The sequence below is a fragment of the Gallinula chloropus genome, assembly GCF_964237585.1.
Source record: "Gallinula chloropus genome assembly, chromosome: 1".
Taxonomy (NCBI): domain Eukaryota; kingdom Metazoa; phylum Chordata; class Aves; order Gruiformes; family Rallidae; genus Gallinula; species Gallinula chloropus.
This window is the reverse complement of record NC_140085.1, coordinates 150,605,006-150,627,186: the sequence shown is the minus strand read 5'-3', so window position 1 is coordinate 150,627,186 and position 22,181 is coordinate 150,605,006. Positions and strand designations below refer to the sequence as shown.

The 22,181-nt window shown below is 45.4% G+C and overlaps 2 protein-coding genes across 2 annotated transcripts in view; one reads left to right on the top strand and one right to left on the bottom strand.

Annotated features, from left to right (window-relative positions):
- COL4A2 (collagen type IV alpha 2 chain) overlaps positions 1 to 11,622 on the top strand; it is a 144,703-nt gene extending 133,081 nt beyond the window's left edge. Inside the window, exons 39-47 of the mRNA XM_084270018.1 lie at positions 305 to 430; positions 1,820 to 1,936; positions 3,426 to 3,587; positions 3,723 to 3,821; positions 4,542 to 4,688; positions 5,306 to 5,422; positions 6,231 to 6,422; positions 6,765 to 7,051; positions 9,885 to 11,622. Coding sequence (XP_084126144.1) covers positions 305 to 430; positions 1,820 to 1,936; positions 3,426 to 3,587; positions 3,723 to 3,821; positions 4,542 to 4,688; positions 5,306 to 5,422; positions 6,231 to 6,422; positions 6,765 to 7,051; positions 9,885 to 10,139 — 1,502 coding nt within the window. The 3' untranslated portion in view covers positions 10,140 to 11,622. The remainder of the gene's footprint in view (positions 1 to 304; positions 431 to 1,819; positions 1,937 to 3,425; positions 3,588 to 3,722; positions 3,822 to 4,541; positions 4,689 to 5,305; positions 5,423 to 6,230; positions 6,423 to 6,764; positions 7,052 to 9,884) is intronic.
- Positions 11,623 to 18,002: 6,380 nt separating this feature from the next.
- RAB20 (RAB20, member RAS oncogene family) overlaps positions 18,003 to 22,181 on the bottom strand; it is a 30,517-nt gene continuing 26,338 nt past the window's right edge. The window contains exon 2 of the mRNA XM_084263985.1: positions 18,003 to 19,114. Within this exon, the coding sequence (XP_084120111.1) occupies positions 18,594 to 19,114 (521 nt within the window). The 3' untranslated portion in view covers positions 18,003 to 18,593. The remainder of the gene's footprint in view (positions 19,115 to 22,181) is intronic.

The window sequence follows — 22,181 nt, the reverse complement described above, 5'->3', positions numbered from 1 at the left end:
CTCATTCTGCCCCTTCACAGGCTCCACACTGTGCTGGCTGCAAGTCTGGCCGGTGAGATCTTTGCCATGAGATTTTCTTAGCTGTGTCATTCAAAGCCCAGTGTGGAATTTGCCTTCATTATCGTAGGCTCTGGCAAACGACTTCATAGACTGTGCACTGCCACGCAGAGGGATTAGACCTTTTTTTTTCCCCATTATGAACCATTTTTTCAATGAGCCTTTACAGACTCCTGCATGCTCTGTACGTGCAGATTAGCACGCTGATGCATGGCTCTCATCTTAATCTCTAACAATTCCGCCACAGGCCCAGATGGCTACGGCTCTGCAGGCTTCCCTGGTGCAACAGGTGACAAAGGAGAAGCGGGAGAGCCGAGCAGAGTGGAAGGCAGCCGAGGGCCTCCGGGTCAGAAGGGAGACAGAGGCGTTCCAGGTTTGTATTCGGAGAATGGGATCTGCTTATTACTTGTTTCAGCTGTGGGTGGTACCGCTGTCACAAAACCCAGTGCAGTGTGGACAGATGTACAGGAGAGCTCCTGATGTGGGGACAGTCACTGGTGGTGCTGCTGCAGCTCAGCCAGCCCTTGCTCCAAAACAGGATGTGTGCTGCCCAGTGCTGGGCAAGGCAGCTGCTCCAGGACACCTTGGGTCCTTCCCCATGGCAGCAGCATCTTGTAGCACCCACCCAGCTCAGCACTGCAGATGCCAAAGGCTACTCTTAGCCATCAGCTCCCAAAATACACAAATGAGGCTCCAGTTACACAAACCATGGCTTTTCTTTCTTTCTTTTTGTTGCAAATCCAGTAGTGTTTACCTTTCTTCTGAAAGCCTCCCTGCCCATAGGTGAGTGATACTGTCCCACTGATCCCTCTTGTGCTCTATTGCCATGCACAGTGCTCTACTCCTACCATCTCACCCCTCCAGCAATAGAGCACACCTTGTTGTAGCAGGCTGTGCTCATCTCTGTATGGTTCACCACCAGTTCCTCCAGCAGAGAGCCACCAGACTGATGTTATGGATGAATCAACTAATTACAGAGGGGCTTTAAAAAGTTTTCCAACATTTTGGCTCTAAAAGGCTCGAGGACTTGCCTACATATAAAACCTTACTGCCTTTGCCAGCTTGGCTCAACGGCTCATTCTTCTCTGTTACACTTTATTGTTCCTAACACGCTGTGCCTTCTGAAACACCATTCAGAGGTTTATTATCAAGCCCTGGAAGAAACAGCTATTTCACTTCTCATTCGTGTTGGTTTGTCAGAACTCTTTCGAATTTTTATTTTTTTAAATGAATATACAAAAGGGGGGTTGTGGCTTCCTGACAAGTTGAATCTACTTAAAAGAACAATCTGTCATTGGTGGGTGATATTTTTTTACCATTTAATGCTTTTCACCTGTGGAGATCTGCTTAGATTCAAACTTCTGGGTTTAACTGACCCCAAAAAACCCTAAGTGTCTGTGACCCCTGACTCCACAGGACACAGAAGAACAAAGGTGCTTTCTTATCTGCATCAGTATACCCAGGATATTTTGAGTACTTCCTATCTTGAAATAATATTGTACCTGGCAGACTTGGAATTATTAGCATTCCACACTGTGAGATGTAATTAGCTCCAGATAGCTTTGGCACAGAACTGGCATTTGATTCTTTTAAGAAAAACCTCCACAACATGGTCTGAAAAAATCAAACAAAAATCAGTGGGAACTGCAGGTGCTTTCCATTTCTGAAAATCCCATTCTTTATATTTAGCCTAAGGTGAGTCCTTACAATTGCAACTGTGTGTTTTCCTTGCAGTGCTGATTATTTCGTCTCTTCCTTTCAGGAGTCCAAGGACCCTTTGGCATTCCTGGGCAAGAAGGATTTCCAGGACCTCCCGGGATTTCAAATATATCAGGATTTCCTGGTGATAAAGGCTCCCCGGGTCTAGATGGAGTGCCAGGTAATTCATGCCTTGTTTCCTGCAAACAACGCTAGAAGATTAAATAAGGTTGTGCCCTCGGGCAACAATAGAAAATTAAGGACTGGGTTAGCAGCAGCAGTCATCATTATTTGTCTTGATTCAGTCAAATATCCCTATTAAACGTAACACTGAAGTGCATGGGTAATTGTTGGACAGAACTAATGGTACATAAGATAATAGGGACAGACCTCTTGAAAGCAAAAGGCAGTTCTTCCAGGTTGTCCTGATGGAAGGGTTGGATTTTTCACTCAAATAACAGATTTAATGATCCAGAATTCTCTTAACAACTTTCAGAAGCATTATGCTAATTTCCTACTTGAAAATCGGAGGTCTGTGGCAGACTTGCAAGTCTACAGAGTATTTTCTTAATCAGTTACAAAATATTCCTATGTAAAATTACCATGCAAACTGATTTAGAGGCTGATACACCTACTGCTTATTGGACTGCGTGATGGCTTCAAACTGTAGTGCCACTGTGAAGAGCTGAAATGCTGTCACCTTTATCTGAAGCACGGAAAATTTTATGCATTTTATGCAAAAACTTACAACAGGCAAATGAGAAGAAAACCAATAACATACCTAGGCTTCTAACTGGAAACAGAACATTAGTTGGCCTAGCCCTGCACACTTATTCCCACTCCCCTGGCAGTTGTTGGATTAAAAAAATAAAAATAGAAGTGAAGCAGTCAGGGGAGTGGGAACAGGAACACCATCTCCCAGCCAAAATGGTGGGACAGGCATGGCTCACTCTTAACTTGCCGTATGCACCTTGTGTTCCATCCACGCATGATCCAACTTCAGCAAGCAGCACAAGAGATGCCCCACCCAAAACCTGAGTTAGTAAGTCCCTCTCTCCTGGGAAACAATGTCCAGGTGTCTCCTGAGGCAGCAGAGGAACAGAAACCTGCCAAGTTTATCTTAGGGCAGTATGTAATTCTGGAAAAAGTCTCAGTTCCCATAATTCCCAAGACAGCATGAAGTAATTGTTTGTATCCAGGTGTTCAACTGAAGCACCGAGATACACGAAACAGTGAAGTCCTTGGCTTGCTTACCACCTGGCACTGAGTCAGGCACTTGCTGCTGCCTCATTTCTCTCCAGCTACTTGGAGAATTTAGGATGAAGTAGGGAGGCACCCAGTGAAAGTGGGGCACTTTGCTGGGGAAGGGGTGGCTCATCAAAGGCTGTATCTCAGCAGGCACCCCACTGCTGCTGAGATCTTGCTTGAGATAACACCATGTTTTGTGGGACCTTCATGTTCTAATTCCTCTGCCACCACAGCAGAAGGCTATGCCAGCTTGAGAGCGGGAGCAGAAGCAGTGAACAAGGCTATTGGGGAGCTCAACATTAGTTCCCATCTTAAATTAAGGAAATAAAACCTGATGGGATACAATTAGATAGTACTGCTATTTCCTCCTGTGCCCAAGTCTTAAGTATAAACAGACTACACCCTGCATCTTCTCTGAACAGGTTATCCAGGACTACAGGGGCAGCCTGGAATCCGAGCTCCACCAGGAAGCAAAGGAGAAAGTGGACCAATAGGTCTAAGTGGAGAATCTGGCCCAAAAGGAAGCAGAGGTGATACTGGATCAGCAGGGAGACCTGGTGTTCCTGGGTACCCTGGACCAAAAGGTAAGGATGGGAACTGCTGATCTTGACCCCAGGCAGCATAACCTCCTGCACTACAGCAGCTTTAATAACATGACTCTCACACTCACTTGATCTGTGTTGAAATGCAGTAATGCCACCTGTCATTTTGCATTAAAGGTCCCAAGGGTGAACAGGGTGCCATCGGCCTCACGGGCACTGTAGGATTTCCAGGTGATCTGGGACCCATCGGACCCAAGGGGGACAGAGGAGTAACTGGTGAGTAAGTAGGGTCAGAGGTATGACTCTTTTCTAAACTACTTATTTGTAGCTCCACAGAGCCTGATTTCACTGGCCCTGCTTTGAGCAGGAGGTTGGGCTAGATGGCCCACAGAGTGCCTTCCAACTTGCATGACTCTGTGTGACCCCTAGCAAATTCCAGTGGACAGGTGCCTGAATTTAACATGCATCACCAACTTTTTTCCTTTATGAATTTATTTTTTATAAGGTGCCAACTCCAAAATCAAACCACTTTTGGGTTAAAAAAACCCTACAAAAACCTGATGTACACTTACCCTGGAGAGTAGACATACTGGCTATTTAGAAACAGGTATTTTAAGTTATTCTTTCCATCTATGCCATTGTGTACTTGTGTCTCCAGAAGCCCACCAAAAGATGGTACTGCACCTTAGAGACATTGGCTATTTAGGGGAAACTTCCCAATTTCCTGTGTCAGAAGTGAGGGAGCAGTAGCATCATTAATTTCTTTCTGCTTAACTTTATGCTGTCCAAGAGCAGCCAATCCCCATGCTCACATACATTTCCCCACTATAATAAATACAGCTGCTACAGCCAAGGTGATGAGTTGCTGACCGTTGTCCTTCTCTCACACATGCAGCCAAGTAACAGCAACATATCCGTGGATGAAGGCACGTAAGGAAAATACAGTGATTGGGGTTTTTTTTTAATCAAACTATCTCATCTTGCTTCCAATCACAGGCTTTCAGGGCCCTCCAGGCTCTCCTGGGCTGCCTCCTATTCCTCCGAGGTTAATTGCTGAGCCAGGTTCACCAGGTCCCCGTGGAAATATAGGACCTCAAGGAAGCCCAGGAGATACAGGACTTCAGGGTCCACCAGGTGATCCAGGTAGGAATCACAGTCAGAGAGAAAGCTCGTATTCCTTAGCAGAGTGAAGCCACCAGAGCACATCTTTGGCTCTCTTCTACTTTGAATTCTGTAAGTCAGAAAGGAGAGTTAGGTTTTGGCCTTTCAAAGCTTGGGCCTGGCTTTCCTTCTCCTCACATTCAGAACATAAGCAGACTAGAAGACTTTGAGAACCCTAACGTAGCCAAAGCAACATGAGATGTGGATCTCCCTTAAATCAAGGCTGGACATCTTTGGTGGAAACGTCCACACCTTTGAGGACATGCTTTCAGCCCAGGGACTGTAGCATTGGTGATGTATGGGCCCGATGTGGGGTACTTCCACCCTGCTACACTACCCTCATCAGAGGTGCATGGTGGTAGCAAGAGTGAAAGGTGCTATAAGTGAAAGTGAGTGAAAGGCTCCTGCAGCCTTGATCCCAGCAATCTTTTCCAAAGAAGCCTTTGCTCTTTGAGCAAGAAGCAGAGACTCTTGCCTTTAGGGTAAACTGGTAAACCTGGCAGACAGGACCGAGCACATGCAATTAGAGCACAGGTCAAAAAGTGGGTAGCAGCTGATGTCTCTGCAGTCACTGTACTTCTAACTGTTGTTGGTGTAAGGTTTCAGAGGCTCACCTGGACAGCCAGGATTCCAGGGCAGGGGTGGCATTCCAGCTCCTCCTGGCTCCAGAGGTGAACAAGGAGCAACAGGATTTCAGGGTCCAGTGGGATTTGAAGGTAAGAGATGATGCGCAGCACTTTTTCCCTCTTTCCCATTCCACTGTCATAAATTGTTCTGTAGTTACCACATCACTAGATGGGGAGGAGGGGACAGACAGTTTCTGTCTTCACAATTCCTTCAAAAGGGGCAACTAACTGACCATTAACAGAGTTACCTTAAAGCAGTATTTTCAGGTAAGTTCTGATAGATGCAGAGGTCAATCCACTTGGGTGAGTGAGCTTGTTTTGATCCAAGTGTATTTTTGTATTGGTTTTCTCTGAAGAGCTTAACCATAGTGTCTTACTAACAGTTGCACTTATGGAAAAGAATGGTTGGGTAGGTGATATTTGGATAGATGGTGTTTAACAGGACATAGTCTAAAAGAAATACCTGTGCCCTTGCCCAATCAGTGAATTATTAACTGTCTTAATTAGCAAAGTACCCAGAGAAAAGGTATTTGTAGAGCACAGTTTTAACCATGTGAAGCAAAAGCAATCAATTAAACATTGGTTAAGCTTGGACTAAGGAAATGTTTCAAAGGAACATCTGTATCATATAAAGCTCACCTGTATCATACAAAGTATGCTCAAATTCATCAGAACTTTATTCGTGACTTTCCTTGGCTCCCATGCAGCATCTTAGAAAGCAGAGAGCCTGATCCCACACCAATCTATTTCAAAAGCAACTGCTATAAGCCTACAACTGCAGTGCTCTCAACAACAGTTTACCATAAGGAGCAGCAGCAGCACAGTTAAGCTTTGTTCATCAGAGTGTCTGTGAGAGCACAAACTAAGATGTATTGTTTCTGTACCCCTCTCTCCGAAGGTCAGCCAGGCCGCCCCGGCAGCCCCGGGCTGCCAGGCATGCCGGGTCGCAGCGTCAGCATGGGCTATCTGCTGGTGAAGCACAGCCAGTCCGATCAAGAGCCAATGTGCCCGGTTGGCATGAACAAACTCTGGAGTGGATACAGCCTGCTGTACTTTGAAGGACAGGAGAAAGCGCACAACCAGGATCTAGGTATGTGCAGATATTGCTGGCAGCAGACTCAAGTCAACTCCGTCTCACTGGCTGAAAAGGAGAAAAGAAAGTTAAATAGATAGAGCTTAGAGGATGCTGGGACTTCAGCAAACAGGCTTGGGACCCACCAAAATGAGAAGATAAAAACTGTATTTCTTCATAGCGTGCTCCTGGGAGAGCTCCTGCAAGCCCTTAGCCTTGAGAAGGGGACCTGTAAAGCCAGTGAAATACTCTTGACCGTGGGGTTTTACTGACATGTGCTTGTGAAGGAGCAGGGAACTGAAAACATTTTTCTGTGAAAATTGCTGCCATAATTTCTTCTTTTCTTTTCTTTCTCACCAGGGCTGGCCGGCTCGTGTTTGGCTCGTTTCAGTACTATGCCCTTCCTCTACTGTAACCCTGGGGATATTTGTTACTACGCGAGTCGCAATGATAAATCCTACTGGCTCTCAACCACAGCACCTCTGCCAATGATGCCTGTGGCAGAAGATGACATCAGGCCGTATATCAGTCGCTGCTCTGTCTGTGAGGCCCCAGCTGTGGCAATTGCTGTCCATAGCCAAGAAGCTTCTATTCCTCGCTGCCCTGAAGGCTGGCGCAGTCTGTGGATCGGATATTCCTTCCTTATGGTAATTGTTCTCCAGAGTCACATGCTGGGTTTTAAGTTTGAGTTGTAGAGACCATGAAGGCTGCTGTGGTTTAGATCCAGCAACACCAAAACCACACATCGTGCTTGGGAACCAGGGAACTACAAAACCAGTTTCTAGTAAGCAGAAGAGGATGAACAAAATTTCTGTGAATTGCAGAGAAAATTGCCTTTTGTCAGGCTAGCAGCTGGAGTCCTTACTTTATGTACAAGATAGTGCTTTAGAGCAGAACACTGGGACAGCTGTGGATTAGCAAATAAAATCGCAGCGAGGTGTGACAGTAGCCTACAAAGCATTTTTACAGCTAAAGATTGCAAGTTACTTAAGTACATAGCTAGTAAGAAGCTGATCTGGAAGAAAAAAGCCAAAACTCTTCCCCTTCTTTTGGAAACTCAAAGTCAGTGAAGCTTGGTGGAAGCCAGTCTTTTACTTAAGACTAGAGAGAGCCTCCTGTTCAGTGTTGGATCTCTAATGGCAACAGGACCCGAGCCGTATATCCCATTGCTTATAGGATCTCTTGAATTTTGTGACCTTATAATCAGGAAATGGGACGTTAAAGAAAAGCTTAGTGGTTACATGTGCAGTGAAAGACCTACTGAAGGGCCTGGCTTGCTTTTCTTGCAAGCTTGTGCAGAGTGATCATGCAAGAACTGGCAGGCTTAACATGGCAAAGAGCAGCTAGAATGTGATAATGAATGACCTGACAGATGCTTGTTTTTCTGACTTGCTTCTTGTACACAAGAGTCAGCGCCTGCCACAGTATGCCCACGTTGTTAACTCATGAAAGATAGGACTGATTGCTGAAGTAAGCAAGGTTTGGAAAAAAAGTAAGGTTTCTCTGGCAGAAAAACATCTCAGAACAATAGTCAATGGTACCCACAAACTATTTATTTTTCAAAAGCCATAAGGTTTGGTTTTTCAGAAAATAAGGTAAAAGGAAATCTGATCCTTTTAATTCAGTTACAGTGAAAAGCTGTGAGTACAGCCAGGTCAAACTTTCTGACCAGCCCTATGTTTGACCTTTCTTTTGCTTCTATAAAAAACCCTGATACCAATCTCATAGTTACTTCACAATAATGCTAAGGATTAATTAAATGTTTGCAAAGCCCTGTATAAACACTGAGCATTGTTAAGAGCGGAGGTATCACTATAGCAAGACATTTTTGCCAGGACAAAGTCTGCCAGCACCAAGGAGCACACAGTGAGAAGAGCTCACATTTTCCCAGCTAGCATTCAGAGCAAATGAAGTGTTTGGAGGTACAGCACACTCATAGGTATCTCAGAGCACATACTGCTTTACTTCCATGGCATAAATTTGTCACTGCCTTTCCCCGGTAAGGCATACGCGTGAAGGGTGTCATCATGAACTCCTGCCCAACCAGCCTTCAAAGTTAGTAAGATTTCACATAGCAAGGGCAGCCTGCTATTGTGTAAAGCCTTGCAGGAGGATAGGGGGCCATGGCCAGTACAGGAAGAGATGTTATGGGTATTGAACTGGAACTTGTACACTGAGTGTGCACATCCTGATGGTGTCGTGCAGATCTGCTTGCTGACCCAAGCCAGGGTTTGAGTAACACGTGCAGTTTTTTACTAACTGCTTTCCAGCTCCAACTGTGTAGGCCTCAGAGCTGTATTTATGCCGCTGCCCACCAACTTTGTTCTTGTCAAAAGATGCTACAACAGTTTTTGCTCCTTGCAAATTTGTAAGACACCCAGTAGGCTGCGGCTTTGCAGAGGGAGATGATGTTTGTTGTTTGGGGGGGGTGGGGTTTTTTTTTTTGTTTCTAAAAAACAACTATCTAAACCTCAGCAACATTTAAAATCAGCCTCAAGAGTCCTTTACTCTATTCAAAGGTATCTGCTTCTGTCACTCACACATATGGACACGGTGGGCCTCGTGCAGCACAAACCAAGCCACTTACAGCTTGCCTCTCTGTAGTAAGCTGCTTATTGAAACACAGTGGACATGCTCAGCTTTCTCCCTACACTTAGAAAACTATTTAGCAACTTTATTTTCCATCTGCTTTCTTTTCTGTATTGCAAATTCTTTTGGTTTTGAACAGAAAAATTAAACAGCTCCACTTAATTGCAGCTGCACAGCTCACGAAGGGACAGAGGAAAGGTCTGTTTTGTTAGCAAGGCCTTTGACAGAAGAACAGTAACATTCAGTCTGTTACCACCCTGTGTGTCAAAGGTCACAGTTAAGTTGTGTAAAGATGTGTGCTTTTGGTGTGACGTGCTGTCAAAGAATAGAGGGAACTAGTTATTTGTATGGAAGCTAAGCTTGTTTCCACAGCTGTCCTCATGCATGATGCAGAGTAAGGAAGACTTCAGGACTGGGGAAATCTGTGTTAGATCCATGATAGAAAATTCTTCTTAGCGAGGGAAATCAGAGGAACTGGTTGCCCAGAGAGGTTGTGGAAGCTTCCTTGCAGGAGGAATTAACAATTTGACAGTGCCCTGGGGTGAGATCAAGGACAATTTAGGAGTAGGCCCTGCTGGGAACAGGGGCCTTTGTTGTGGTGAGCTCCAGCAGGCCCTTCCCACCAGAATGATTCTCCAACAGCGAAAATCTTAACTATAGAAAAGTTGTTTGTCTGAAAAGTTTAAAGTGGCATCAGCATACAAGCTGGCTCCTTTGTGTAGCTAAAGCATAGCCAAAACCTTCAGCTTTACATGGTTGCAGGGTTAGCTGACTCTGCTCTGGAGCGAAGAAGTAAGAGCAGGGCTGGTGTTTTTTCTCTTCACCCACGTGTAAGTTTTTGACAGCATTGCCTGAGGTTGTACTCTGAACGCTGCCCTCTGTCTCGTTTAGCACACTGCTGCTGGTGATGAAGGTGGAGGACAGTCGCTGGTTTCTCCTGGGAGCTGCCTGGAAGATTTCCGAGCAACTCCTTTCATCGAATGCAACGGCGCGCGTGGAACCTGTCACTACTTTGCAAATAAGTACAGTTTCTGGCTCACTACAGTCGACCAGTCCTTCCAAAGCAAGCCCTCAGCAGATACACTCAAGGCAGGACTCATCCGAAGCCATATCAGCAGATGTCAAGTCTGTATGAAAAATTTATAGAAGTCTTTCACAGTATAAGGAACGTGCTTATCAGATGGTTCCTATAGAGTGAAACCTTCCATGACAGTTAGACATCTGAATAAATCATGTTGGTGCTTTTTTAACTTATTACCTCAAAAGCTGAACAGAAAATATTAATTTTTAAAAATGTCTATAAAAGCAAACTGTCACCCAAATTAAGTCTAACAAACAGATCTAGTGCCGTGTTCTACTACACAGTATATACATGTTTTTTGCTAGTCTAACATCATGTCACTTGCCAACTGATGCAAATATACTTACAGCTTTGAAACACCAAAAAAACTTCAATAATAAATGGTTACCTTGGTCAGATACCCACTACATTTACTTTAAGAGAATATATGTATCTTTTCTATTTACTACATTTGTCACCACAGTAAACACTAACAGCTGCAGTTCCCTAAATTAACCCAGGGTGATCAACCCTTGTAAAATACTGAAAATACACTCTGGAAAGTGCTTACGAAACCTAACTTTGATTTTAGTATTTTATGCTGGGGCATTTCAAGCACCCCCAAAACAATCATCTTTTTACTCTTGTTTTGTTTCAAGCCTCACCTTTACTTTAGCACTTAACCACTGGCAATAGCAGAAAAGCCCACAGGCCTCCCAAAAATAGTGACCACAAAATGCAACTGTTCCTATTTTGATTATGAGACTACATGAAGAAGATCAACATTTTATTTGACAAGCTCGATGATTTATTGGTATTTTCTAGACATACCCCAGCCCAAAGGACCATTACAAAGCTGTCATGCTCCACTGTGTTGTAGACATGCCTGTGTGTCACACTACCCACACAGCAGCAGCCCCACAGGGTTTTTACATTGCAGCTTTTCCCCTCTGAAGCCAAGCTGCTCATCAGAGACTGATTTTAACCACATGCTGTTGGAGCAGCCATCACATATAGGGTAGGTTTTACAGGAGGGTGTGTTGCTCAATGCCACATGACCTTCAAACACACAACTTCCAGAGCTGGTGGTTGTCTGTCTGAAGGTGTGTGGTCTGTCTGAAAGCATGTTGTCCTGGCTGTCCATGGCAATGTGATGACCACTGTCCCAACTTGCACATGTCCAAACTTGCAAAGGGAAAAGCAGAAAGGCAGTTCTTTGGTACTATCTTTGTCCATGGAGAACCAGGTTACTGCATGACAGGCTTGATAAACAGCCCGAATGGTTCACTCGCTCCTTCTGTAGAAAGAAGCAATTTAGCCCAAAGTTGTCAGCCACCACTGCAAGGTCGGGGGGGGGGGGGGGGAAGGAGGGGGCAAAAAGGATCAGCTGCTAATTTTGTGTTCACATAGTCTGATTATACACCTGAATGCTTAAAACTGAAACCAAAGAGACTTTTATAGCAATGACAGCTGATTTTTCAACACCTCACGCCTGCTTCAGGTGCTTCCTGGCTTTTGTAATTACATTCCATCCTCACTGTATCATAAATAAAACCAGGTTTTTTTCTATGCCTCTATGTGTTGATGATTTCCACTTAGTGTTTTTCTATACCATGCACATGGACTGGTTTGTCAGATTCCTTTGTCTGCACCTAAGGAATTAGAAAAGCACTACCAGAAAGCTCCCTCCACTGGACTTTGACCAGGAACACATGAGCTTAAGTACCATGAAATAACAAGATCCAAGAGAGGGAATCTTTGTTTCTAAAATGGCTTAAGCTGAACTACTGAAATAATATTCCATCTGCTGTTGGGAACAACAATTTAACCTAAGAAATTGCCATGTTGCAGATAAAAGTGACATATTATTCATGCTCTACAACACTCAGGAAACCAACATTAGCCAAACTTGAGAGGTGTCACCTCCATGAAAAAATATAAGGTGTAGGCTAAAGTTCTTGGCTAACACACTGTCTACCCTGGGTGAGCTGTACATAGAATTAGGTAATACATAAACAGAGAAAATTCCTGAGCATGAAATGAGCTCTCTGGATGTGCCATAGCTCCAAAAGGCAACCCCAAAAGTAATCACACCAGTGCTCGCTTCAGTTAAGTAAAATACTTGGAAGTGAAAACATCACAGTCAGTGTGAGCCAGATCTATTCTATGTTTGCCAGTTCTCTTAAATTACACGTCGGTAACAAAGACCTAAGAATTGGCAATTTACCTCTTCCAGGTGTTCCTGGACGTAAGTGGCTGTGGGATCACGGTTACCACTTGTGATTTTTACAGCACGCACCTCCAGCAGTGCAGCACGTTCAGCGTGTCAGGAGAATTCAAGTGGAGGTTATAGAGACCTGAGAAAACCCACTCTCATGGTGAATACATTGCCTAACCTTCCTGAGCAGCTATCTTCTTTTGCATGTAAAACTTTTACCAGTTAGGTGTTCCTTCTTTCAGTTGCTTTGCCTCTTAATTTTCTCCGGCTCAGGTGAACTGCCCTTAACAAGATTGTGCAGCACAGTATCAGCCCAGCGCTGAGTTGAACACACAGGATAACACGGGAAAAACAAAAGGCAAAAACCTCACAAGGTGCCAAGCAGACTTGAACTTCGGTACTTTGTGTACATACATCATGTGCTTCAGGTCTGTGTACTCATACCCATGTTTCTCCAAAGCTTGTGCAATCGCTGTTTGAGAAGGGGAGAGAGCTCAACCACGTAAACACCCAGAATACCTGGAGCAGCCAGAGGGTTTCACCCGGGGAGCTGACCTGCAGCACAGCACAGATGGGAAACTGGCTTCCTCAAACTGTCTCTTAGCTGCAAGTTTACCTCCTCTCCTATGAGGACTGGCTGAGACACTTGAGTTTGTTCAGCCTGGAGAAGAGAAGGCTCTGGGGAGACCTTATTGCAGCCTGCCAGTACAGGAAAGCTGAGGAGGGAACTTTTACAAAGGCCTGAAATGACAGGACAAGAGGTGGTGATTTTAAACAGGACAGGAGGAGGATGTTTGTTATAATGGCAGTGAGGCTCTGGCACAGGTTGCCCAGAGAAGCTGTGGCTGCCCCCTCCCTGGCAGAGTTCAGGGCCAGGTTGGATGGGGTTTTGGGCAGCCTGGGCTAGTGGAGGGTGTCCCTGCCCATGGCAGGGGGCTAAAATGGTCTTCAGGGTCCCCCTTCTAAGATTCTGTGATTCTAGCACCTGCCCCCACTAAGTTGAAATATTTTCATACAGCAAAAACTCAGGTACCACAACAGCCATCTCTTTCCTGAAACGGCACTCTGGTCTAGGAAGTAAAAACCAGGAGTGTTGTGCCTGGTTCTGACCGAGTCGAATCTTCTGCTTCCAATCATGCTGTTTGCTTCCTACACCATCTTGTTTGAGAACACCCTGAAGTACAACATGTTGCTGAGCAGATGATGTTCCCTTAGGTAGACAATAGTGCATCAGTGTATCAACACAGGTTCAGCAAACCAAAACAGTGACAGCAGTTGACAGCAATTATTTCCTCAGAGTGCATTGACAAGCTTGGCTGAGTTTGTTCATACCCTACATGACCAGGCTTGCCCACAGCTGCTGGAAATAGAAAACAAGCAAATGGCAAGTAGCAAAATGTGACCCCACAGCAGAAGGTATCCGACTGGTGCCAGAAGAGAGGCAGGGGTGTCACTGCTGACGTGCTAATGGTGCCCCAGCATAGTCAGCAACAGCCCCATCACCATGTAGGGTCCAGCGGCATACCCAGGGATGGCCACCCATGCCCACTGAGGGTGAGTGGGAGTCCTTAGGGACTAGGCACATGTCAGTGCAAGACATATTGGATGAAGGGAACAGTAACATTGCTGCAGAGAAGTAAAACCAAGCAGTGGTGCTCCCCATCTCAGCGTGGGCAAGGACACAACTCAGCCAAAGCAAGTGACTTGGCAGCTCTGCCTGTGCCATGGGCACCCCAGGGGTGTTCAGGCTTCTTTTGTGGCCCCCATGGGACTTGAAGCACCATTGGGGTTGTCAGAAGCCAACAGCAACTGCAGTCTTGCACCATCAGCACCTGCAAGGGGCAGGAAACAGGATGGGACCTTCCCAAACAGCACAGACCCGCACCCACGCACCGCACCATCCCTCCCACCTCCTCAGCTCACAGCCTGGCTGCCCCCTCACGTCACACACAGTCAGGCCAGTAGCTCACATTCACCCAGCATGGCCAAAAATTACATTTTGGATTTCATTGTTCAAACACTTCACAAGTGTAGAGTCTTGCACCTGGGAAGGAACAATTATTTGTATCAGTACAGGCTGGGGGATGACCTGCTGGAGAAGAGCTCTGTGGAGAAGGACCTGGGGGTCCTGGTTGATGACAGGTTGGCCATGAGCCAGCAGTGTGCCCTGGTGGCTAAGAGAGCCAATGGGATCCTGGGGTGCATCAAAAGGATCATGGCCAGCAGGTCATAGGAGGTGATCCTCCCCCTCTACTCTGCCCTGGTCAGGCCCCACCTGGAGTATTGTGTCCAGTTCTGGACTCCCTGGTGTAAAAGAGACAGGGATCTCCTAGAAAGAGTCCACAGGAGAGCTACAAAGATGATTAAGGGCCTGGAACATCTCCCCTATGAGGAAAGGCTGAAAGAACTGGGGCTCTTCAGCCTCAAGGAAAGAAGACTGAGAGGGGATCTGATCAATGTTTATATATATCTGAAGCGTGGAGCACAGGGGGAAATGGGCAGCCTCTTTTCAGTGGTCTGTGGGGACAGGACAAGGGACAATGGCCTCAAGTTGGAGCACAGGAAGTTCCGCACCAACATGCAGAAGAACTTTTTCACAGTGAGGGTGACAGAGCCCTGGGACAGGCTGCCCAGGGGGGTGTGGAGTCTCCTTCTCTGGAGATATTCAAGACCAATCTGGACGCCTCCCTGTGTGACCTGTCCTAGGGAACCTGCTCTGGCAGGGGGGTTAGAGTCGGTGATCTCTGGAGATCCCTTCCAACTCCTATGATTCTTTGAAACATAAGGGGGAGGGGGGGAATAAATACTTGTAAACACGGTTCCCCTCCTATAAAGGGCAGGTAAAGCACCTGTTTCCCCTCTTTCAACTGCTATTCACTCATCCGGTGAAGAGGGGTTCCACCTGGCCGCGGCCCCACAGCCACGACCAGCATCCACGCTGCACACGGAGGTGATGAATGGGGAAAGCAGCCTCATGGCGATGGAGGAAAACATTTGCTGTGGCCACTGGGATGCAAAAACTCCAGCATCAAACAGGTGCTCAGCAGGTCCTAGCGTTGGCCCAGCCTGACTAGTGGCCCAGCCTTCAGCTGCCAAGCTAGAAGTACGCTGTTGGGTTGGGAGGCTATTAAGTGAAATAAGAGTTTGGACATACCTGCATCAGCACAGATCCTGTGCTGCCAGTCCCTTCCCTGCAGCTTCACTGCTCCTTCCCATCAATAAGCCAAGCTGAATTGTCCCGGTAAAATTAAGAAAGAAGAGCCACAAAAAAAACCCACAACACTTTTAGAGGTGCTGGGACATCAGGATGCATCTACAGAAGCAACGGGGAAATTCAGTGAATTCCTGCTAAGACCCTTAATAAGCACAGGAGCAAGGTACCATGTTGCATTTGCTTCTGTTTGAAGAAAAACCAAACAAACCACCCAACACCACACAGCACCACTGAACAGAATAAAACCTGTGCAAGTCCAGTGCTGAGGGTTGAACTGCACTCTCTAATACTGCTTGCAGACAGGCCCAGACACCACCGCAGCAGATAGAACGTCAATACTGGGCTGCACAACCAGAGCCCTGCTACAGCAGAGTTTAAATTAATCACCAAATAAATAAAGTCCTAGATCAACCTCCAGAAAACTTGAAGTTTTGCTTGAAGGCACCACCTGACTTCAGAAAGCAGCAAAGAAATGGGGTGAGCCCGCACACCGAGCGACCCACATCTCCTCCTGACCTCTGATCAATAGTTCCCTTGGATTCCGCAGCATCCCAGGTTCATCCCGGGTTCTGCTGCACAACCCCATAATCTCTCACAGGCTGGCAGAGCGACAACCTGGGTGCTTCCCAAGGAGCAACAGCCAATGACACTAAAAAGCCACAGACATTGTGCCAGACAAGTTTAGGCCTGAGGGCAGAAGCACAGCACACCAGACTGGTTTCCATGTCACCTCTTTCAGTGAAAACACCCAAGTTGGAGCTTTTGGGAATAATTAAGATCTCACATGAATTGAACTCTGGTGCAACTGAACTGCAAGTATTGATGCCTGAACGAGTGTCAGATGTTCAATTTACAAAAGCATTTATCCTGCCCTGTGCCTTTGAGGTGTCCACCTCCCAAAAGCCCGGCCTGGCAACCAGTGCACACCACAGGTTCAGCTGTCAACAGCTGCAGCAGAGGCAGCAACGGACCTCTCACAAATGTTGGTGGATCATGTTGGTCAGGAACAAGACAGAGGAGCCTGTTTGTATTTATCTCGTCCTGGGGGAAGTCTAGATACTGGCCCTGGAATTTTGTTAATAGCTAGAAGGTTTTTAATGATGTAGTGTTAAATACCAGAAACTGTCAGGTCAGTAGGTGTTAAACTGCAGACATGTAACAAATTTGAATGGTGACAACCCTTAGCAGGGCCTGCAGCAGTCAGACAGGGGGTAATGGTTTAACTAAAAGAGGGTAGATGCTGACCAGATGTAAGGAAGAAATTTGTTTACCATGAAGGTGGTGAGACACCCAGAGGTGGTGGAGGTGCCATCCCTGGAAACATCCAGGGTCAGGCTGGATGGGGATCTGAGCAGCCTGATCTAGCTGAAGATGTTCCTGCTCACTGCAGGAGGGTTGAAGCAGATAAGACCTTTAAAGGTCCCTTCCCACCCAAGCTATTCCATGATTCTATGATTAAATGTACAGAGTTTTTTCCTCTCCAGCCATTCTCCCCCACCACACATATACTGTGCAGAAAACAAAGCTGCTGCTCTGCAGCAAGTTGCTCAAGAGGCCATACTTTGGGGGAAAATATTTAAAGTGTATCTAGTAATAATTTAATTCATTATTAATTTATTAATTGTATCCCTGTGTGTTATGCAGCTATAATTTGGGTGGAACAGGGACAGGCAATGACAGTGTATAAGATCAACCAATCCTATAGTTCTTGAAAATTATGCCAGAAGCATCCATAGGAAGACAGAGGAGTCCCACACTGCAACTTGCAGAACTGGGAACATGCAAGCTGCATCTTTGGGAGTTTTGGGAAGGGTAGTTGTGGAGGGGTTTTTTTGAGGAGTGGGGGTGTTGTTTTTTGTTTCTGGTTTTGGTTTTGTTCTTTAACCAGCAGTTCTTCACTCTGGCTACCATGTCTCACCATGAGCTCCAGAGTCACCGCCTGCATTCTCTGTAGCAAGAGAGCTGGGAAACTCTAAGAGCCACGTTGAGTACTACACACCCTCCTTTTTGCTGCAGTCAGGAGAGAAACCACATACCTCGTTAGTGCTCCTTCATGTGCCTTTTGACTCCACAAAAGGCAGTTTCTCCTCCCTTCCTCCTGCATTAGCCAGTTTCACATCAGAAAAAGCCTTCCCTCCAGGTAGATGGGTAATGCCATGCATAGCTGCTAAATACATATATATATATATATATATAAATCAAAGCTGCAGCTTTGCCTGGGCACAATTGAGGAGGAGTTGGAAGGGAGACAGCACACAGGTATTCAACACGGTGGTATCCTACAGGCACCATAAAGAGGTCTGTACATAATGCAGACAAGAGAAAACAGCTTCCTTTCCAAAAAACAACCCCTTTGCTATCCTTTAAAAAGAATTACAAGAGAAAGCTGAGAGGAAAAGAAAAAAAACTTCCTCCTGCAACTTGTGATTAGAAGCAGGAAGAGCTGTGATGCTGCCTGCTAATGCATGAAAGCCCACTGCAGAAAGAGAATTCAGGGTAATAAAACCTCCAAATGAATAATACATATCCACAGAAATTTTAATAGCTCAGCTTCTGAATCTTACACTGTCGTACCTGACATAAAAAGATTGTAACTGATTCATTAGCTACAAATATAAATTATATCTGGATTTTCTTTTTTTCTTTTTTTTTTTCCTTAAAAATAAAAAAGTACCATGTGTTCAATCCTAGGAAGAGGCTCAAAGGGAAAGATGACAATCACGTGAAAGCTGGCAAAGAGTACACAAACAGATCGTTTACATGCAACATGAAATGATGAGCCATTAAAAAAAAAAGGAACAACAAAAAAATATCAGACTCCTTCAAAACTGTTCAAATGATTGTCACCACCAGCTGAACTAACACACCATTCGAGGGCTCTGAAGCCCTCGGAAACCACCAAGTCTTCCTCCATAACTTCACTCACGTTCCTATTTCCATACACAGATCTTCCCAGAAACCCAGGAGAGTTGGGTTTGGGTTGGTTTCTTTTTCCATATGCACCATTTTAGTCTATTTACTCCATGACCTTTCCTCTCTAGCGAACTGCGAGCACTCAGTCTGCCGGGGCGAACAACCCCTCCCCTTTCCTTACACCGCGCGAATGGTTCAGGCACAACAACCAGACTTTGTCCTTTTTGCTGGCTTGTAGTCTGTGATGTCGACAGTTTGGGGCGGCCCCTCAGCTTTCTGCCGCACGATTATCGGGACCACCATCTCAAACACAGTCTCAAAGAGGTAGTCCACCTTGTACCCCGTTTTTGCGCTGGTCTCAAAGCACATTTTCTCCGCCGCCGGCACGTCCTTCTCATCCAGCATTTTGTACTTCAGTATCTTTTTATAGAGGGCAATGGCATCCTCTGCGTGGACTTGTTTTCGCACCTTCGAGCCGCAGCTGGCAACGGGCTTCTCGGGTCTGTTTCCATCCGGCGGTACCGCACAGTCATCGGTGAGGTCAACTTTATTTCCAACGATAGCAAAGATGCAGTCGGCGCTCGCACTGTCGGTCAGTGCCAGGAATCTCTCTTCCAGCTCTGTCAGGCTTTGGAGGCTGTTCACATCATACGTGAGGATCACAGCAGCTGCTCCTCTGCAGTACATAGACCCGAGGCCATGGAACTGCTCCCGTCCTGGCAAAGGTTTAAACACAACAAAGCGTTAGTCTGCTGGAAGCTACGTTATTCACCGAGCAGAAGAGCTTAAGGAATTTGAAGCCAATTTCACAAGTTTGGATGAAGCAGGGAAGGTAAAAACCTGTGTTATTTCAGAGCATTTTCGGGGTTTTCCTGCTTTTCCTTAAAAGTGCAACAGTGCCACAGAACAGTTCGGCTCGCCCACCACGTGCTCAGTGTCAGAGCAGGGAATCTGTAAAGGCCAGTGAGCAAACAAATGTGACAAAAGAGTCAGAGAGGCAGAAAGTTAAAAGAAATATTATTTTTAAACTGAATTGCATACCAGTTAAGGCCATGTTAGCAGCTACCCTGCTTGCGTCCACAGATGGCCCATTCCACCTATTTAACCAGTTATAACAGCAGGTAAGTTCTACTGTTTCAAATTCTGCTGGAACTTACTACTCCTATAAATTCCGTACACAGTTTCAAGCACATCCGCTTCAAAAACATGGATCAAAGTCCAGATTCAGTCCAGAAGTAACCCACTTCTTCCTAGGTTTTGAAGGTTCTTGTAAGCAGCTTAGTCCTCCGCTACATGCCCACACTTCCCAGGTACATTGGCTTTACAGGAAAAGACTTGTCCTTAATGCTGCCATGTAGAGCTTGTATTGATACGCATCTGCCTCACCACAAGCACTCACGGGTTTTGGAGTATGATACAAAGATATAAAAAACCCTAGCTACATTTAAGAGCCATTTATCTTTTAATTTGCCCCAAGCCACTTAATAACCAACAGGAACAAAGCCTTTCTTCCCCCTCGCCATTCACAGCATCACAGAATGGCAGGGGTTGGAAGGGGCCTCAAAAGACCACCTAGTCCAACCCCCCTGCCAAAGCAGGATCACCTAAACTAAATGGCACAGGAAATTCAGTGAGTGTGCTCCAGCACTTCCAGGCAAGCCTGGGCAGCCTCCTTCAAATTCATTTCTTGGAAGACAAAATTGATTCTTCTTCAAATTCTGGGAAGCAAGCTGTGCTCTTCAGCAGTTGTAAAGGGACTGAAGGAAATAGGGCAAGAGGCAGGCAAATGGTGTTTTCATTTCCTATTGAGAACTGCAACTTTCCACAAATACCTGCTCTGTGTAGAACTCGCTGTAGCACATCCACTTTACTCTCCAAAACCCAATCAAGAAAAAGAGACAAAACATGATGGATTTCAACCAGCCAGAGTCAGTCTTAGGTCACTACTGAACAGAACCCTGAATGAACAAAGGGGAAAAAGAGATTTTTAAAAGCACCAACTATGCTCTTCTGAACTTTTAAGAATCATCATCATTTACCAACTCTCTTTGCACAGAACCTCCATTTATAGAAAAATCTGGATGTGATCCGGTTACGTTAATTTTCTGCACAAAGCCACTGCCCACCACAAATTACAGCACCATGAAATGACATTGGAATAGGAAAGGAGGAAGAAATTCATGCTGAAAAATACAGGCCAGTGTATATAGGGGAAAATACATCTACACATGAGCATGCACAATGGGAAAGTAGCTTAGAGCCTATCTACAGTCCGGAACAGAACTTTAAAAAAGACCTTTAAGCCACTGTAGTAAGTCCTTTGACAAACTTCAGGACAGTGCTCCATGGTGGCTGGCAGAGAGAGACACAGTGTTCATCATTATCAGTAAAACAGAACTGGAAAACACAAGCTAGAACATGAAAACCCAAGCTCACCACACCTTTAACACTTAGGCAAACTCCAGCAACTGCCAAAGAAACAGATTCGAAGAGGTGCAGAGCACGCTGAAGAGGCCTAAAAGAAGCTGGTGGGGATGCTCACAAGCATCCACAACTTTTACATGAGGAAAAATGGTGGGATCTCTTAAGCTGGTGAATTATTCAAAAATGGTATAAACAGATCTCTATAAATACAGGCCTAATATTGAGAAAGTAACCCAGACACAACCATTTACTCTTTCTTATCATGCAGAAAATATGGATTTCCCTTCAAAACAGTCATGCATGTAGTTTAAATACTTTCCTAATTGGCAATCAGTGCTGTATGGCACTGCAGAGGTCAAAACTTCGATGAATGGGGTTCAGAAAAGCATTAGGGAAAATTTACAGAGAATTGCTTCTCTGCACTTCCGCATATCTCTGATTTGATTTCCTCCAGCAGAAGAAATTATTTAACTGATGATCTGGAAGGCAGAAAAATAAAAAAAGGAAGGGGGTAGGGAAGAATAGATATGCCTTTGTTTTGGTACACTGGGTAAAGGCAAAGGGAGTGGGGTGTCGGGGAGGGACATGGTCAGTGCTTTTATGTTTTTTCTTTCAGTCTCATTCAAATTTATGCTTTCAGCTGCACTGTGAGTTTATAAAAGTCCCCAATTTTCAGTAGAAGTTTGTGCCATGACCTACTTTTGTTTTTATCCAAATGCTGATTATACAGCGGTCTGGAAACCACAATGGAACATACATCCTCCCCTGTTCTCCCACTTCAGATGCCTCAGACATGAAATCCAGCCCCCCAAATCATTTGCTACAGCAACCGGGTGCAAGAACAATACTACCGCTTGTATTATGGAATTTGTATGCTAATCTAATCTTGCATGGCATAATATAAACCATGGCATTTTTACACACTAACTGCAAACAGGCTACTTCCACAACTAATATATTGTTAAAAAGGCGAAAGAGCAGTAAGAAGAATTTCCCTTACATAAGGGATTAATTATGTCAGAGGAATTATGGATAGTCTCTCCCAGTCACCCACACAGCACAATCTCTACGTGCAGAAAATAATGCATCGTTGGTTTCTGCAGCAGTTTTCCTTGTACAGGCCACTTCTGACACTTCAGTGTCAGGGATGGATGTGGAAACCCCCCAAAACTACACAAAGCATTTAATCCAGTATCTATTGCCAGGGTGTCAGGAAAAATAGTATCAGAAATTACAGCACAAAACGTACCAGTGCATGAGAGCAGCTAGGCATATGATGAGGGTGGCTCTTTCTTTCTGGGAACTCATGTGGTCCCACTACATAGAATCAAAAACGGTTGAGGTTGGGAGGGACCCCAA